We start from the raw sequence: 20198 nt of genomic DNA on the forward strand, positions 1-20198 counted from the left end.
ACTAAGGCAACACACTAACATCTCTGTTCTCCCTTCATGTACATGAATGGCTCTTTTCTTGTCAAATTGGTACTCTAAATCATGAAACTCCTAGGCCAGTGGATTATATGCCTTTCTTATTATAATTTATATGGGTAGTACAATCACACAAATCAATTAGTGTTAATTCTGGGATGAATCTAAACTACAGGGTTGTATTTGCACAAGCATTAAGCCAAGCCTTTAATTTTAGTTTCTCGTTTAGACATGGATCTCAGGATTTTTGTGGGTTCTGAAATAGTGTTATAGTTGGAAGACTTATATCTTCTTCAAGTAGTTATCAACATAAAATATATACACATAGAAATGATCTTACAAACCCATTAACATTTCTTTAATAATCATTATATATCAATCAACATGAAGCCATAGATGTAATCAATGAATAATGCTTGATAGTTTGCGAAACATTTTTGGAGTTGGGTCAAATTTTATATAAATACATTACTTTGTATATCAACAACTCCATATCCTAAAATTCAAAAACCCGGTTGGCTCATTATCAAAAGTTTTCAAGACAGCATGCCACTCATTGAAAATTCGAATTTAAAAATCATTATCAATACAAGTTGAAATATATCCTGAACCCCATAATTCATTTACACAATCATAGCTCCATAAGGTAAGTCCCAAGTTACATGACCATCAAAATATGTCTGTCAAGTGATTTATAAAACTGTACAGTCAACTCTGAGAAATGATCAGACTAAGAGCTACCAATGAGCTGTTTCGCATCTTTTTGCTTTGTACTTTCTGAGTCCCAAGCCTCTTCTTCCCAGTCTTCTTTTTCACCTTCAATTTGATCACTGTATTTATCAGCCCCCTCCATATCTTCCTTATCACCCTCAACCTTTCCTTCTGATTTGACTTCCACTTGATCATCATATTCTGCAATCCCATTCATATCTTCCTCATCAACCATAATTACTTCTTCCCATTCTTCTAATTCATCTTCATTCGTATCCTTCTCATATGCATCATCATCCATAGCTTCCTCATCACTAAGAGTGGAAATGTCCCTATATGCTGGAGGTGGTGGACAATCTTCAGTTATGGCTTCCTTTTGTTTTGTTACCAAATGCCTGATGACTCTCTCATCCTTGTCTAACAAATCCTTCAACTCATTAATATGTTCTGTTCCAATTTCAAAATTCATCAAGATATAATTTGCTTTTTTTGCTTTTTTAATTTTATATGCTAACCTCCGCATACCCCAGTCATTGACTCTCCATATTTTGCCCTTTCTCTCCTCTATGAAACCTGAAACACGTAGACATTAGTTAGATCCTTCTGGTATAAAAAATATATGGAAAATATAACAATTCAGAGTTGCAGTAGGATGTAAAACTATAGAATTAATCACTCAATTGGAATTTTAAGCTGGGGAAAACAAATTATATATTTAGACAACCCTATGCTGTGGAATCAACGTCCTGCTGCTCAATGTTTGTTTGCTGCACGCACATCAATAACATTTACACCTGTGGCAAACCTAGATCCCAATTGATGATCTTGTCTATATAAATCAGGCAGAGCCATTGATATTAGCATGGCAGTGGGTAAAGCATCTTGAGGTAAAGAACTTTTGGGGTTTCCTTAGTAATTTGTTTCCTAGAGTAACAAAAGTCTGCAGTTTTAATTACAGTACACAAGCTTATGGTCATTAATCCCACAATGCAACATATGTTAACAGCATTATTGTACACAAACATAAGACTAGTTAATTATGTGTAATTGTTTTGGTTAGTTGGCAACAGAGGGGTGGTCGTTGCGGTGCGATGGTTGGCGCTCGCACCCCCTCAGTATCTTTATATGCTTCGGAATGTAACTTGTAACACACAATTATGAATGGAATAACATCTCTTATACTTGTCTGATATCTATGGCGTTATTATCCTGCATTACGTGCTTTATGTTTTAAGTTATTCACCCGAGAGGGCAAACATTTGGTGCCGTTGCCTAGACGTACTCGGGAACGGAAGACATGGATGGCGCACGGACATGATGGGCCTACCTGTTGGTGAGATAAACCCAGAGGCCAACGACGGGCGAACAGAACTTTACACAAGATAAGACACCGCAACGAAAAAAATTTCAATTCTGCTCCAAGTAGCCATCCAGACCTACGTCCGACGAGAGGCGACGGAGGTGGAAATCCCACCAAGTGCCGTGTGGACAGCGTTGGAGGTGAGCCCGACAGTAAATCGGTTGATGAACCATCTTCCTGTTGTGACCATTTCACACATCGCCCCATCGCAAATGGGGACCCCCTCTTTTTGCTTGTTTTTTGTTCGTTTTCGCTTTCGTTTTTAGGGTTTTGTTAGTTAGTTAGTCGTCTGGATTTAGGGCCAAGCCTTAGGGTTTTAAATATTGCCTTTTCAAGCCAAAATCCAGTCGCTTTTGAGAGCTTTTTGAGCTTTTTTTTTAGAATGCAAATTTTGAGTGCAATAAATTCGCCAAAATGGTCTAATTTTCAATTGGAATGTTCATGCAGAGCTTAAACTTGTCTAAATGATGACCGTCAATGTGAATTTTTGTCTGATTGAATATTTTGACCAAATTTTGACTTTTTTGAAGTTTGATCCTGGGCATTGGAATTGATTTGTTTTCGCCTCGTGAAGTGTTAAAATGTGAAAAATCTTGTTATTTTGGCCTGTAGGAGCAAAATCGCTCCTGTCCCTCAGTGAAGGACGGGAGCTCATTTCCAAATATCTCATTGTCCTTGCAGAGTCCAGACGAAGTTTACGTTTGAAGTGATGGAGAACGACAAGATCTTTCCATTGAATATAAATTGAAGATTTTCATGAGCACAGAAAGGTCTCCAGAAGGAAAATCGCTCCTGTCCCTCAGTGAAGGACCGGAGCTACAATTCAAATTTCACCTTGTCCGTGCAAGATTTTGATGACTTAGCAATTGGAGGACGTCCGAAGGAAGATACTTTGCCAAATGAATATAATTTGAGATGCAAAAAATGGAGAAAAATGACCTATATTGACTAAATCGCTCCTGTCCCTCTCCAAGGGACCAGGGCGAGGTACCTTGTAGCTCTCGTCCCTCTCCCAGGGACCAGAGCGATTTCCTCCATTTTGCAAAATCCAGACAAGGGTCAAGGCAAGTTTACGTTCAAAAACAAGGGAAAACATGAGATGAACGCATTGAATATAAATTGAAGATTTTTGGGACGCCCATAACAGTGCTAAATGCCTAGTTCGCTCCTGTCCCTCAGGAAGGGACCAGAGCGATTTTTGATATAATTACCCCTTTTTGCAAAATTCCAAACAATGTCAAGACATGGACGGATCGAGTAAAGAAGGACGAATCCGTTGAATATAAACTCAGAGCATGGCAAAGTAAGATGAAAGCCACAAGGAAAAAATCGCTCCTGTCCCTCTCCAAGGGACCAGGGCGATACAATGGTGAAGATACGTCCCTCTCAAGTTCAAGGTCGTCCCTCCAAGGCTTCAAGATCAAGCTAAGTCAAGACGTCTTAAGATAGCATATGGTCCAAGGCATCGTTTGAAGGTAATTCGCAAAAGTGTTGAACGTCCAAACATTGCCAAATAATGTAAAAGCCTCACATCGCTCCTGTCCTTTGGACAAGGACCAAGGCGATGCTATTAAAACACTCCCGTTCCTTCAAAGATCAAAGCGAAGCAAGGTTAGGTAGTGCGAAGGACAACGTTTGAAGGACATTGCAAAAGGGATCGAAGTTTAAAATCGCCAAGACCAAGGAAAACATGCGGATCGCTCCTGTCCCTCTCCAAGGGACAAGGGCGATGATCCTTATAACATCGAAGGTACCTTGCAAAAGCAAATGGAAATAAGCGCAAAGGACACAAGCAATGATATTTCGAAGGTCAAAAATGCAAGGTGAACGCAAAAACATGGAGATCGCTCCTGTCCCTCTCCAAGGGACCAGGGCGATAATGGTCATGGGACGCACTTGCTCGCACAAGAGAGGCATTCAAATTCGAAGGACCACCAGATGATCGATTTGGGACGTGAAAATGAAGGAGTTGGTCGTGAAAAAATGCAAAACCAAGACAAAATAATGGATCGCTCCTGTCCCTCTCCAAGGGACCAGAGCGATGAGGTACGTCCCTTTCATTTACATATTTTTTGGCGCCAAATTAAACAATTCGAATTTCCTTAAATGCTAAATCGATTTAAAAATTGAAAATCTTATTTAAATTGGCATTTAATATGGCGTTAATCTTTATTAATTATTTTTTTTGCCTTTATTAAAATCGAAATTTGCAAATAAAAAACGCAAGGCATTAATAATTAATTATTTAATCAATAAAAAAATCGATTTCAAGCGCTCATATATGGAAGTCGGCCTTGTTATGTCATTGCAAATCATTTAAAAATCGTTTGAAATTGTTATATTTCATCAAGTCGGCCAAAGAGATAAATCGATGAGAGCGCTATATATAGGGGGGTGAAAACTATTATTTTCACATCATTATTTTACCTCTCTACATGCGAATCAAGGAAGACAAAGGAAAGTGTTAAGTGTGTTCAAAGATAGTGCGAATATTATCCAAGGTGGTGCGAGTTTCATTCATCCAAAGGTGGTGCGATTCCAAACCAAAGGTGGTGCGAATTTGAAGATCACGCCTAAGGCGAATTTGCTAAAGACTTGGAGATTTATTTGTGCGAATTTGAAGATCCGTTTGAGACCACGTCCAAGGCGATAAGTGAAGATCACATTCTATCCAGAGGTGGCGAAGTCAATTTTGAGGGGATCATATTGAAGATTATCTTTATACCTCAATTTTGCCTAGGCAAATTTTGTTTTTTGCATTCTAGAGTTAGCTCTCTATCGAGGTATGGCGATTTATTGTTATTGTTTTATTCATTCATCGTCATATTTCAAATTTTGAAATTTTGATTCTTTAAATCTCTTAGCTCAATCGTTATATTTTAGGACATGATAACTCTAGGGACTTATCATGAGGTTTCCTAAAATCTATCTCTCTTATCTGCGTTATTTATTGCAAAATCTATTTCTTATAATGAAATGTTGTGTAGGTATGGCGACCCCAAAGGCGGGAGCATCCACCAGTCGCTCGGCTCTCATGAAAGAAGATCAGAAGACCGAAGAAGTGGAGACCAAGATCGTGTCCAAGTGGAGCAACATTGGAGATACAAACTTGGGGAACTTTAGCACGAAGAAGTTCCGAGAGGTCCCTTACATCGGCAAGCCATCACCTGTCGCCCGGAGAATAATAGAAAGTGGCATCATTAAGGCGGCCGGTTTTCCTCCAGCCATTCAGTGTCACGAGTTGATGATCGAGTGTGCCCGTCATTACAATCCACAGTCCAGGACCATTGTGTCCAATGAGGGAAACATTTTGGCGTACCTTTCAGAGGAGGCCATAAGTGAAGCCTTCCATCTTCCAGAGCACAGGGACATGATATACAAGAGCATTGAAGGAGCCAGATCAGTGTACGATGATGATCCAGATGCTTGTCTAAGCATAATCAACAAGAACTGGCTACTCAAGAGTCGTCCCCGTCTGAGCAAAGTACCGAACACACCACACCGGATCGATTTCCAAGAGGAGTACAGAGATTTGATCACCATGCTCAACAGAGTTACAGGAGCACCTCATGCCTTCTATTTTGAGAAATGGATGTTTTATTTCATCCAGGTGATTGTTCAAGGAAAGGGTACAATACATTGGGCTAGGATAATTAGCCATTGCTTAGACGTACAGTTGAGAAGACTCAGGGCTACTAAGTCCTTCCACATGAGTTCATACGTCATCTATGCCTTAATCAGGAGCGTTGAGTACGCAGGACTACCTCACAGAGGAGTGATTGGAAGAGGACCCGGCGAGGTCAGAGTTTGTGAATCCTATACCTACTTGCATCATCCACCAGGGAAGAACTACAAGTTAATCAATGATACTTTCACGATGAACATCACAAGGACGTTGCAAGGAGGGATTCACAACAGATTATCTCAAGATGCCCAGGAATTAATCAAGAGGTACGGTGCTTGGTTCATTCAGTTTCCTAAGTTCACTTACATTAGAGTGTATGGATGTCCTTTACCTCCATATATGTTGCCGAGATACCCGACAGACAGGATTGTGTTACTTGAAGTAACAAGGCAGTTGGCAGCATATGTGAAGGCATTCAGACACAGACATCAGAATGGAGTTCAGGTACCTATTATTTTGGGTAATTCAGTTGAGGTATGTCCCAATGTCTCAGCCATGGATGACGCAGAGAGGGAGTTAGCCTTGTATCCTTTTTCATCTTTTGCTTGGAGGAATAGTTTTGATCCTCATGGACATTTAGAGGAGACAGTCGGTAGAAGATTTAGACATGAGTACCAGATTGAAGATTTTATGATGAATCTCCTAGATGATCTCGAAGTGAAACGAAAGATACATTCTAGATTGCCTCTGGATTTCATCAGGAAATGTAAGATTTACAGAGTAGCCGACCAAGCTCAGGACAACGGCAGGCACATCCAATCTTCATATGATAGAGAAAGCAAAACAATAAGTTTGAATTGGAATGAGCCCGAGGCCGTGGATTTAGATGAATTGATGGCACCAGTCTTGTCTTGTACTCGCAGATGGGTAGACATTCAACATCAGAAGTTGAGAGAACAAGGCATAGCCATGTCTTTTACTTTGGAAGAAAAGCCAGCCGAAGGAGGAGCCAGTGTTAGTGAAGGCAATCCTAATCCTAGGAATTCAGGTGAAGGTAACCTTCGATGTGCCAGTGAGGGCAATCTCCATTCGAGAGGTTCAAAGAGAAAGGAAAGATCAGAAAAGAAAGAGCCTTCCAAGAAAAAGCAAGGTGCTAACAAAGATCAAACACTAGGTACTTCTTCCAGGCCAGAAGATAGAACAGTTCGAGTGGAAGAATCCATGGAATCGATGGTACAGAATGACAGGCAGGAGGAAGAACAGGCACAGCATGTTTCATCCGATGGATCTCTCCAAGACTATGATTTAGAAGAAGATAATGAAGTAACATCTCCTCCCAGACAAGAAGAAGTAGTACACAAAGAAATTCAAGTTCAAGAGACAAGATCAAATATCCCAGATTGGTTGAAGGAAAGATTGACTAAGGTGATCGTAATGGAGGACGAGGACAGTGCAATCGATCTAGAGAGCCTTGTTGGACGTTCACATATGACAACAGAGAAGAAGAAGGCTACAAAGATGTCCAAGATGATTCGAGATGAGACTGGATCCAGAAAACTGCAGATAGCTACACCGGCAGCAGACAAATATGAGGGTGAGATCCTAGCAGAGGACTATCATATACAGACTATTGAGTTAGGACCATCCACAGCAGAGCAGACTTTAGATGATGCCACCGACACATTTGAGGCATTGAAGGACAAGTTCAGAGAAGAAGTAGAAAAGAATAGAAAGCTTGAGAAAGAGGTCGGTGCATGGAGAACATATTTCAGTCACATCAATGAACCTTTGGGACGTCAGGATCCAGTTAGATCGCCATTGCAGGCATTGCCCCTTCAATCAATCAATGAAGCAGAGAGATTCAGGAATATGGTCCAGCGTACATGTAATTGGATGGATAGATCTCACACGGTGGCCATTGAGTTTATTACAAGGATGTCGAAGATCACCCATCAGGCTAACCAAGTCCTTGAGATAATCCACAGACTGATGGCAACAGTAGATGCATTTGCCCATACCAAGGACGTTGTCATTCCTGTCTTGAAAGTTATAAGACATACATCCAGAAGAATTTTAGCACAAGAGAAGATCTTGGAGGGCGATTCTCACAGTTTGTTTCAGTGGTCAACCTTACTCCATATAAAGAGTGTTCTCTTTGAGGACATCAGTATTAGATGTGGTCAAGTTGAGGAGGTGATCAATCCGATCCAGGACAGAGTATTTGAGGTACTTCGTACCATTCTTGGCAGAAGGATCGAGGTCGAGACAGATGTGGATTTACAAGAATTTGAAGATAGAATCAAGATCATCTTTCGCAAGGACGCAGATGTTACAGATGAGCAGTATGATCAGATGTATGCCACCATGCTCCTAATTGATAGAACTAAGGAACTTGAACCTACTTGGGACACAGCTCTTCTAGATGCATTTGATCAGGTTATCCACTTAGAAGAGAGTATCAAGAATCTTCCCGAGATTCCAAGCACAGAAATCGAAGGAATTGTGACAAAATTCATTGCATATGCTAAGAAAGAGAATTGGAAGGGGAATAAGATTCTAGATGAAAGGTTGTTACAGATGACATGACATCTTAATTCTCATTGGCTCATACCTCCTAGATTTTTGTGCCAAATTTAATATTTGGCTATGTATTTAATGTTGTTCAGTAAAAAGGAGGTCATTTGTAACAAACCCTAATTAGGGTTTAGGTGTCATGATCTTGTCCGTTGATTTACTTTCAATCTGGACCTTTCGTTGTAATTGGGGATGCTATTTATACCCCCATTTTTCATTTCAGATATAATAGAATAGTCAGTTAATAGAGAAATAGAGAATAGAGTTGAGAGATTAGAATTGTAAGTAATTTTTATTTTTGTAGCAAGATTGAGTCTTGAAGAGAGAAGTTCAAGCAATTGTTGTATATGATGACTTGGAAATCAATAAAATATTGAAGTTATGGTGTTTTGTTGCAAGTTTCTTGAGTTATCTTCATGGTTGTTGGATGTACTTGAATCACGCTCAATCAAAGTAGTTTGTTAATTAGAAAGACTAAGTGTGAGATTTGATATTTGGTAGGACTCGCAATCCAAACCACTAGCTTCTTGCTGATTGTAGGAACGCCTTGCGTGGTCGACTGGAAAACGTTTTGAGTCCTTAACCTTCAAGCATTTTCGCATCTAGGATATGTACCTTCGTAGTAGTGTCCTTGGTCTTTGATGCATTGAACACCATTATTACCTTAGAAGATCGCACTAATTTCAGTTGAGTTGTTATCTTATGGCAAAATTGAAATTGGTTGAGTCTTGCCGAATCTCATTCATGCTAAGTCATTCATAGGATTAGACTAGATTAGATTTACTCAAACCCTGTCCTTTTTCCTTTTTTTTGAAAGTTCCTTTTAGATTAGTGAAACCTTCGAACTATTGAATCCGTAAGAAGCCTTGAAGGAAACAGCAAATCACATCATACCACTAAAAGCTTGTCCACACGTGGAGACCCCACTAAAAGAACCTTGGAGTCCACCTAACTGATCCTTTTTGCAGATCTTCAGCAGTTAGAGACTATTTTCTCAAGAGAGGATAAGATGCCTAATGGTATTTTATTCTGTGTATGATTGTGTACAAAATACACGTCAACACTTCCCCGGTTGCTTGCACAGGCATCGTTGGCACAACAAGCTCGCCTGGAGGAGATTGCCCAGGAAGAGCAACGCCAACAGATCCTTCAACAGTACGAAGATAGGGAAGCAAAACGGGATGGTGCCAGGCCAGGAAAGAATTGAACCTTGAATCTTCTATATTCAAATAAAAGTGTCATTGACACGAGTTGTATTTGAGGAAATGAATTAATAAAGATGTGTTTTGATTTATGTATTGTGAGTTATGGAAATGTGCGACAATTAATGCCCAACCTATTGAATAAAGATAGAAATAAAAAAGCAAAAACGGAAGAGTGGGCGGCCGCGCAGAGGGCCTTGATTCTGGAGCAGCAAGTAGAATGTAGACAGAGGCTGAGGCAACTTGCCGAAGGACGACCTGCCGAAGGGTGGCCTGAGGGGAACCAAGGAGGTGTCACGGAGGGTGCAAAAGCCGATGGAAATTTTTGCGCGTCACCAGAGCACCGTAGGGTGCGGAGCCACGAAGAGTTTCTGGAAGAAACAAGGTTACGGTGAAATCTAGTCGAGGAGACTCGGGATCGGTTTAGAAACTTATCCCTTACACCACGGAGTGAGGATCACCAAGGAGAGCAAGGAGTGGGCGCGGGTGAGAACGAGGGGGAGGGCAACCATACGACTATAGGTGCGACGCACGGCAGGCAGAACACCGTACCACCAGTCACCCACGCAGGACACACCACGGGTGCTGGAGGGAGCAACGCAGGGGCTCAGACACAGCAACAGCAGCCACCTTAGGGGAGACGACCCCCATCAATGGCGAGCAAACAGAAACTACCAAAGTTCAACGGCGACGAGAAGGAAGATCCTGTCCGCCATTGTCGAACGTGCAAAACCATATGGTCAGCAAACGGTGTTACTGATCAAGATGAATGGGTAACACAATTCCCAGCAACCTTGAGGGGAGTGGCCATAGACTGGTACTCAGATATGGACAAGGCTAAAGTCGGCACATGGCCCGACCTGAAGGAGTTTGGGATAGAGTTACACCTCCTGAGAGATGACAACGAAATAGTCGCCGAGATCTATGGAACGAAGCAGAATAAGAACGAGACAGTGCGAGCTTATAGTCGGCGGCTGAAGGAACTACTGGGAAAAATGGAGAGTCAACCAACAGATGGGTTGAAAAAGCGATGGTTCGTGGAGGGACTAAAGCATTCCCTCCGAAAGAAGATGAAAATCGTTCCACCTACATCGTACGAAGACGCATACAATAGAGTGATGGATCTCGAGAGCGAGACCAAGACATCGAAGAAAAAGAAGAAGGATAGCTCGTCCGAGGAGGATGACTCGTCACAGGAAAGCAGCAACGACAGCGAGGCTGGCAAACGGGTGCAAGCGCTCCAGAAAGACATGGAGCGAATGAGGAGGGAATTCAAAACAATGAGAAGTACCGGTCGGACCGAAGGGGACATATGGTGCACTGAGTGCAAAGAGGAGGGGCACACAAAGGGTACTTGCCAGAAGAAGGCATTCTACGAGATTTGCCAAGTGATGGGACACTCCACCAAGGAGTGCCCATACAACATGAAAACCCGGAATACGCAAATGAACCAGGTGTTGTTCACGAAGCAGGCCACAATGCCCGCACCAGCGGGTACGGGCCAACAAACAAACACAACGGCATCATCTGGAGGATACTGGGATAACAGACGTGGCGATGGAAGAAATAATAACAATAACAATAAAAGAAACCGGATCCAGTATGACACCAAAGGCCGGCCAATGAAGTGTAGGGCCTGCAATCAGTGGGGACACTTCGCCCGCGATTGCACAAAGGAAGCCAACCCTCAGCACCTCTGCTGATGGTGCGGGCAAGGTGACCATGACGACACAAATTGCCCGAAGCTTGGTGTAAACCTTCTAAACATAGAACCCACGGAGGAGTAAGTATTGGCAATCACCAGGGCGCAGGCCAAAAAGAGTGCATACCCAAATCCCCACACGAAGACCGAGAGGGTGTGTGAAGCAAGAGACGAGATCACAAAGGAAATGGCCGCACAAAGGTAGAACAGCCACCAGACTGCAAGTCCACTACGGACGAGGGGAGAAGAGGAAATCTTACAGCAAATATTGCAGATGGAGGTACCCGTGAGAATTCAAGACCTCCTGGAGACCATGCCGTAGCTAAAAACCGCCATCTTAAACTCTGTACCTTCACAAGTGAAAATGAGGGAGGTCATGAGCTCCACAGCCAACTCTACGTTAAGGGAGGTCCTAAGCCCCACGATCGACCCCATGTTGTTGGTAGTCAACAGCAAACGCCAACCGGCGGTAGTAGAGATGGGCATACTGGGGACCACCTTGACAGACACTATTGTGGACAGAGGGTCGGGAGTAAATGTGCTCCCAGAAACGACATGGAAAAAACTGGGAAAGCCTATGTTGTGGCCCCCCATGTTCAACCTACTAGGGGCAGATCAGCATGGGATTAAACCCCTTGGTACCCTCATGGGCCAGCAAGTGATGATTGGCACGCAGCCCTTCGTGCTGGATTTTGTAGTAATTCCCCTGAAGCAGAAAGGGTATGACACCATCCTCGGGCGTGGGTGGCTCATTGCAGCAAAAGCAAACCATAAGTGGAAGCGTAATACTCTGTCCTTGGAAAACGTGGGGAGGAAGTACGTGATCGATCTCCGTACGCAGATAGTGAGTGAGGAGTTGGCATCCTCCTCCGACTCGGAATCTGAGAGAGACTAGTTGGCGGAGGGCGGAGACGGACGCCGCATGGAACCTAGTGACTAAGGGGTGTTAGAACTGGAGGCATGCTCAAGGGACGACGGGGACTCCTTGAATGGCCTCTTCCATTGGCAAATGGGAGATTATGAATTATTTACACACTCATGCAATGTGTTGAGCATCGAGGAAGAACTAGATATATTTCCCCTAGAATATGGCGAGTACAAGGAAGGGGAGGCCTCGGTGAATGAGACGCCGACACACCTATTCCCGAAGGAGGAGCCCATTAAATATCAAGAAGCCAATTTAAAGGAGACAAATCTCGGGGGGACAAGTGACCCCAAGATCATCCTTGTCGGAGATGATTGGAATCCAATGCTGAAGGCCGCAGCCTTCAAAATTTTCCTTGAATACAAGGATGTCTTTGCATGGACATACAAGGACTTGAAGGGCGTGCCCCCAGAGTTGTGTACACCGAATAACAATAGTACCGGGAGCCCAACCGGTAAGGAAGCGACCTTACCGTATGAACAAAAATTATGCTGCACGGGTGAACGACGAAATTGAGCGGATGTTGGAAGCGGGCATAATCTTCAAAGTGCAGACAAGCCAATGGAGGTCTCCCATTGTGATTTCCCTCAAGAAAGAGGCCAATCAGATCCGGATCTGTGTAGACTTCCGGTGCCTGAACACTGTCACTATTAAAGACCCGTTTCCCATACCCTTCACCGACAGCATCTTGGAAGAAGTAGCTGGACATGAAATCTATTCCTTCATGGATGGGTTCTCTGGATACAACCAGATATCCATCGCGGAGGAAGATAAGTTGAAAACAACCTTCGTGGTGGAGGACGGTGTGTACGCATACAACCGAATGCCCTTCGGTCTATGCAATGCACCTGCCACCTTTCAGCGCATCATCTTGCACATCTTCGACAAGATGTCGGTGGGGAACTTCAAAGCCTTCCTAGATGATTGGTCTATTTACAGCGGACAGGACATCCACTTAAAAACCATCGGGGAGTGCCTAGAGAGATGTCAGAGGGCACGGGTGGCCCTCAACCCGAAGAAATGTAGATTCATGGTACCACAGGGAAGATTGCTGGGACACATTGTGTGTAAAGAAGGATTGAAAATGGACCCGGACAAGATTCGGGTAATAGTAGAAATGGAACCTCCTACGGACGTCACGGGGATAAAGTCCTTCCTTGGTCATGTGGGGTACTACAGGAGGTTCATCAAGAACTTCGCTGAGGTGTCCCACCCGTTGGATAAGTTGACACGGAAAGGGGAACCATACATCTGAACAGAGCCACAGAGCAAGGCCTTTGAAGAGCTGAAGACACGGTTGATGGGAGCACCCATACTGGCATACCCGAATTGGGATAAGGAATTCCACGTTCACGTGGATGCCTCAAACTATGCCATCGGGGCTACATTAGCCCAAGTAGGAGGACACGGGTTGGACCACCCCGTTTATTTTGCCAACAGGTTGCTCTCGAAGGCGGAAAAGAACTATAGTACCACAGAACGTGAAGCCCTCGGTATGGTCTATGCCGTATAGAAATTCCGTCATTACCTCCTGGCCACACCATTCACATTTTACGTAGACCACCAGGCACTCATGTACTTGGTAAACAAGCCTATTATCCAGGGGAGGATAAGCCATTGGCTATTGCTACTACAGGAGTTCACATTTTTAATTGTGGTAAGACCGAGGCGAAGCCATGTCATAGCCAACTAGCTGTCTCGGATTAAGTTGGGGGAACGTCCAAAGGGAGTAAATGATGATTTTCCGGATGCACACTTGTTCCAAATAGCCGTACTCCCTTCGTGGTATAGGAAGATTGGAGAGTACCTATCGACGTCCCGATTTCCGGAGGGTATGCCTCCAAGGGAACGAAGAAAGCTCGTATTAAGGAGGACTTTTTCGCTCATCAACGGGTTACTCTACAAAATGGGGTCGGACCAGGTATTAGGGCGTTGTGTCATGGAGGAAGAAGTCTCGAGCGTATTAAGGGAGGCACATGAAGGACCCGCTGGTGGACATATGGGCCCAGACACTACAGCCCACAAGGTGCTTCTGGCAGGACTGTGGTGGCCAACCGTACATCACGACGCCAAGGAGTGGGTCGTGGGGTGCGACACGTGCCAACGGGCAGGCAAACCTCTGAAGCGGGACTTCATGCCCCTCAACCCGTCGCACGCACAGGAACTCTTTGAATGATGGGGACTCGACTTTGTGGGTCCTCTTAAGGCCAGCCGCACACGACGGTGCCGATACATTGTGGTTGCGACAAAATACTTGACCAAGTGGGTGGAAGCAAGGGCTCTCCCAGATAATTCGGCAGTAAGCACGACGAAATTTATTCACGAACAAATCATTACGCGATATGGTATACCTATTCAATTGACCAGTGACCGGGGGGGCCACTTCATGAACCATGTCATACGACTGTTGACATCAGAGTTCAAGATTTTTCACTCATTATCGAGCCCGTACTACCCACGTGCCAATGGCCAGGCGGAGGCCACAAACAAAATATTGGTATCGGTAATTTACAAGTCCTGCGGGGTAGAAAAGGAAGATTGGGAGGAGAGGTTACCCTCTGTACTATGGGCCTACAAAATGACTTACAAAGTGACCACGGGTCAGACTCCGTTCCAACTCATGTACGGGCAGGAAGCAATGGTGCCAGCGGAATTCATGGTGCCAAGCCTTCGCATTGCAGTAGAGAACAGACTCGGGGATATGGAAAGCCTGAGGGAGAGACTGTATGCCTTAAGTTGGACGAAAAAAGAATGCTGGCACAATGGGCCACAAAGACAGCCCAGCAAAGACGAAAGGTCTAGCACGACAAGCACCTTCAGCGAATGAAGTTTACTCCTAGACAACTAGTGTTGAAATTCAACGGGAAGAACGAAATTAAACCAGGGAAAATTTAAAGTGCGATGGCTAGGGCCCTTCAAGGTACACCAGGTCAACGCCAATGGAGCGATCAAGTTTTGGACGCTAGACGGGAAGGAGATACCAGACGCCGTCAATGGGTCAAAATTAAAGGTTTATCACGAACGGAGGGAACCTAGACCCTCCAGTCAGGATGTTTGACAGTCTGTCTTAAAAAAAAAGTATGGTCTGTACGACAACCGTACCGTACAACGAAAAAAAAACAAAAAAAACGGGGGGCCACTGTACGGTGACCACACAGAAGGTGGAACCACCGTGTGGTAGTCACACCGACGGTGGGGCCACCAGCGATGGAAGCACCAAAGGTGGAACCACCGTGCGATGGTCACACCGACACAGTCTGTCTTAAAAAAAAAGTATGGTCTGTACGACAACCGTACCGTACAACGAAAAAAAAACAAAAAAAACGAGGGGCCACTGTACGGTGACCACACAGAAGGTGGAACCACCGTGTGGTAGTCACACCAACGGTGGGGCCACTAGCGATGGAAGCACCAAAGGTGGAACCACCGTGCGGTGGTCACACCGACGGTGGGGCCACCGGCAGTGGATGCCACCGTGCGATGGACACCCGCTAACATAAACCCCCACACAAACACAAAAACGCAACAAGCAATAGATAAAAAGGAAGACGTGCCCGCACAGCCCCGCACACGCCGCACCAGCATAAAGAAGACCACGCAGCCACGCAAGGGAGAAAAGACCGCCACGCACACAAGTAGACCACGCAGCCCACGCAAGAAAAATAAATAAAAGGGAGAAGGAACGCAAGGGAAAAGAAGGAGAAGGTCGTTACGAAGGTGTCCAACGACCGTACGATTTTTAACCGGAATTCAATTATACCAGAGATTAATGGATTCAGCAGGGAAACGAAGTTGGAAAAAACAGCTGCAGGCTTCCTCCAGTAACAACCAGAGGGATAGCAATACCAGGGATTTATCATCAGGCGTACGTGTTGCAGGCAGCACCATGGATGCCAGCGCCCGACAAAAGCAAAAGCAGACAGCAACACAGGCTGCCCTACGTGCGAAAAATAAATTAACACCCCAGAACATCACCTTTGAAAGGTTGAATGGGTCGGAATGCCGGAAATGGTGGCAGGACACTCCCGACAATGATCTAGTGAAGCAAAACCTCCGTAAGGCAAAGTAGAGTGGGCTATTCGGATGCCCGTGTTTCCTATCCGCGAGTATGAGGGTGCCCTACGGTTCATGGTGGACACCTTCGACAGACACACATGCACCAGCAATTTTGAATACCTTGGGAGGGATGTTACCATATCCTTCAAAGCGAGGGACTTCACAAGGGTATTCGGCATTCCAGGCAGACAGGGCAAGAAAATAGAATTAAAGGCTAAAAAGATGAAACGGGAGGAGGAGGAGCGGTGGATCAAATTAATCTCCAAGAACTTGACGATGGCAGAGCTGGACAACATGGCTAATGCCACGAAGGGTCGGGGAATCCGTAAGACCTTTGTTGCAGAGGGCCACTGGCGGTGCATTATGGATGTCATCAAGAGCAGATTGACAGGGTCGAGTAGGGCGTCGGACATCGCCCTCCCTCAGATTATGCTTATGAACAGATTGATGAATGGCATCGTGTATGATTGGGCCACGTTACTCGCAGAGCGCATGTATGAGTTTTTGACGATGCAACATCGCACATTCTATATGCCGCACTGCTATAGGGTTGTTCCTGGAGGCCACGCGGGAAGCAGTGCCGGAGGCAGAGTTGGAGGTACGGCCACAGGGACCGTTGGCAGCAGGTGAGCCTCCAATAATGTATTGGAGGCACTTGGACATTGGGCACTCTTCCGCGAGGCGGAAACGAGTGGTAGATACAGCCTCGGCTTTAGGGGAGCCTGACAGCAGGAGGGATTCCAGTAGCACAGAGGAATCAGAAGCGGAAGAGGATGATAGCAGCAGGGCAACGGAGGAGCGGGTCCTGTTTGCCCCACCCCTGCTACCGATGGGCACGCCATTGCCATCATCTGGAGTAGGTGGCACCTTTATTCCGGCCTTCGGACAGAGCCGCACACTAGTTACACTTGGCCCCCTACAGCACCAAGTAGCATCACTGGGCCCAACCATGGCGGCACTTACAGAGGACATGGCAAAGTCAGGGACAGAGGAGTCACCGCATCGGGTAGTAGTCGCCGAGGAGCAGGGGCTGAGGGAGGTAGTGGATACGGAGCCACAAGTACGGTTGGACATTGTGGGGACCGAGGCCGTGGTGACTGTTTCGACGTCTTTGTTGGAGGAGCCGATGACAGCGGGCCATCCCCCGATCGTAGAGATGTGTGCCAACCCGTCGATCGTGGCTATGGAGAGCTGGCTCACACAGAGATTTCAGATGACTTTGGCACAACCGGAGGGAGCCGTTGTATTCTCACCGTGTCGAGAGACTAGAGCGGAGGTAGTCGACTTGGACGATTCCTCTGGCGAGACACATGTGCCAGCAGTTGGGCACGTGGCAGGAGAGGTCGTCTCTGCCATCCAGACGCCAGGGGAGGGTACACCATTGGTGGCGGAGGAGGTACCTTCACAGCAGGATGCGGTTGTGTCAGCTCTGCCAGAGACTTCACAGCCTTCGGAGCAGGAGGGGGAGGATATTGAGGCCTATCTAGCAAACATGGTGACGAGGGGTAGGTAGGTAGTGGCCACTGCTCAGACGCAAGCATTACAGCAGGTGGTGGGGGAGTTGGAGAGGGCCCTACGGTTTATGCAGGTGGGTTGTCCCGCAACCTTTACTACATGCTTTGAGTCTCAGGGTTGGCCGACTACGGAGACGGAGGAGATGCTCCAGGCTTGGAGTGTGCGTCAGCCCATTGTGGTGAGTCAGGTGATGGCAGTTGTCCGTGAGATGGAGCAGGTCTACTGGGACGCCTACTATGCCCTAAGGCGTGCCCAGCATGAGTCGAAGGTCCGAGAGGCTGCTAGAGTCATGTTGGAGAGGGATGTGGCCACTCAACAGGCCTCCTGGGCAACAAAGCAGGCCCAGTTGTTGGCTCAACTAGAGATGTCTCGCGCAGAGAAGGTAGAGGTAGAGACTCACCTGTCAGCAGAGCAGAGTGCGAGGAGCCTCGTGCAGCAGGAGTTAGAGGCAGACACTACCGAGATGAACCTGTTGCAGACTCAGTTGGTCGATATGACAGCGACAGCGGATACCAAAGAGGAGCTGCTGGAAGCCGCGCATATGGTGAAGACGGCTTTGGAGAAGGTCTTGGTGGCGGAGCGGGATGTGACTGCCCGTACTCAGCAGGTGTATGAGCTCCGCACCCACTACGCAGCCCAGACACCGGCGTCTCAGCCTTCTACTCCAGGGACGCTTCCCCAGCCCCCTCAGTTTTTTCTGATGTATATATTGTATAGGTTGCATTGTCTCCGTTTTTGTTGTTAGTCGCCTGGAGACGACTTTTCTTTTTGGGGGGGATGATGTTAGCGGCATTATTGTACACAAACATAAGACTAGTTAATTATGTGTAATTGTTTTGGTTAGTTGGCAACCGAGGGGTGGTCGTTGCGGTGCGACGGTTGGCGCTCGCACCCCCTTGATATCTTTATATGCTTCGGAATGTAACTTATAACACACAATTATGAATGGAATAACATCTCTTATACTTGTCTAATATCTATGGCATTATTATTTTGCATTACGTGCTTTATGTTTTAAGTTATTCACCCGAGAGGGCAAACAACATATTAATCATAAAATGGCTACTATGAGAAAATATAAGTCCACTAATCAAAAAACAAAGTCCAATAATGGGATGAAAATATTGAACTTGTGACAGCAGCGCAATCACTTGGTGAGGAATGCATCTTGAAAACATTGGACAAGCTGTGTTAAAATTTGAAATAATAGAGCGGCAAGGTATTGATATAGATGACATGTTCATGCTGATATAAAGCTCTTTTTTTTTCAATGGAGCGCGTGCTGAGTGGGAGGGCTGCGGGTAGGGTTTCATCTACTGCTTCTAAGGATGGAATGGGAGATGTAGATGACCCAGATGATGATGATGATGGAGACTGGTCGTTGGCTTTTGTGGTATGCTGCTGGATGCTTTTGTTGGCCATTAGACCCCATGGCTCTTATCCTGGTGCTTGTACCCATGTTGGAGTCTCTTCGTTTGTGTTTCTTTCTGAGTGTGGCAGGGTGTTTCTTGATGTGGGTTTGCCCTTTCTTGTCCCTGTCCTACGGCAAATCTGGTGTATTTATGCTTCTTCTCTGGCTTGGGTCCTTGGCTCTCTTCAGGATGGGTTTCAGCCCTTTGATGAGAGATCCTTGGCTGCTCTTTTGGTGCCCTGTTTTATGGATGGGGTTCAGTGTTTTTTGAGGTTTTTGGGCCTGAATTGCTCCTCAGGGGTTGGTAACCTTTTCTTCCGCCCAGTTGTCTTTAAGGCTCTTGGTGGTGGTTATTTCCTCTGTCTTTCTGTCATGGAGACCTTTGTTGCTTCCACTCTAATGGGAGTTGTTCGATCTGCTCTTTTGGGCCCTTCTGAGAGAGGTGTTTTTCTTTACGTCAGATGGGTTGTGGTCTTGCTCGTGGGGAGGGTCCTGTTGTGACCTTTTCACACATAACCCCATTGCAAACAGGGACCCCCTCCTTCCTGCTCCTGCGTTGGTTAGTTTAGGGTTTTGGCAGCATAGTAGGAAATTTTGAGTTCCCGTGCCCTAGTCTCGGAATTTTGATCATGCCTAATTGTCATTAGGGTTTTGAAGTTATAGGATCAAGTGCATAAAAATTCAGATTTTAAATTATCCTAATTTTGTCTAAGTGTAGAGCTTTTGAGCGTTAGCGTGTTTTTGAATGTCGTCGTCAGTGATTTTTAAGTGCTAAGGAGTTTTAGGACCTCTGGGAGTTGTTTTCTTGCTCCTAGGAAGTTATTCAAGTTGATTTTGCGCTTTATCCCGATAGGTTTCCTTTTGTTACACTTAAATTTTGGTAAATTTTCCCAAGTCCTGATGCGTTTTATTGAAAATTCTAAGTGTTTAGATGATTTTGAGTGGTTAAATTGTTAAATTCCTTATGAAAATCCATGTTTCAAGGGTCAAAATGTCAAAATTACTGATGGGAGGTGCTTTTCCCCCACATTTCTGATGACCCATGATTTTCTCCCACTCAAAATCCTGATGGGAAGTGAATTTCAACTGGATTCCTGATGAA

At 45.3% G+C, this 20198-nt stretch overlaps 1 protein-coding gene across 1 annotated transcript in view; it reads right to left on the reverse strand.

The window, feature by feature from the left end:
• Nucleotides 1-408: 408 nt before the first annotated feature.
• The window catches only part of LOC131044843 (protein REGULATOR OF FATTY ACID COMPOSITION 3, chloroplastic), a 124077-nt gene continuing 104287 nt past the window's right edge, over nt 409-20198 (reverse strand). Inside the window, exon 6 of the mRNA XM_057978292.2 lies at nt 409-1299. Within this exon, the coding sequence (XP_057834275.2) occupies nt 746-1299 (554 nt within the window). The 3' untranslated portion in view covers nt 409-745. The remainder of the gene's footprint in view (nt 1300-20198) is intronic.

Source organism: Cryptomeria japonica, chromosome 1, assembly GCF_030272615.1.
Source record: "Cryptomeria japonica chromosome 1, Sugi_1.0, whole genome shotgun sequence".
In the NCBI taxonomy this organism is placed as follows: domain Eukaryota; kingdom Viridiplantae; phylum Streptophyta; class Pinopsida; order Cupressales; family Cupressaceae; genus Cryptomeria; species Cryptomeria japonica.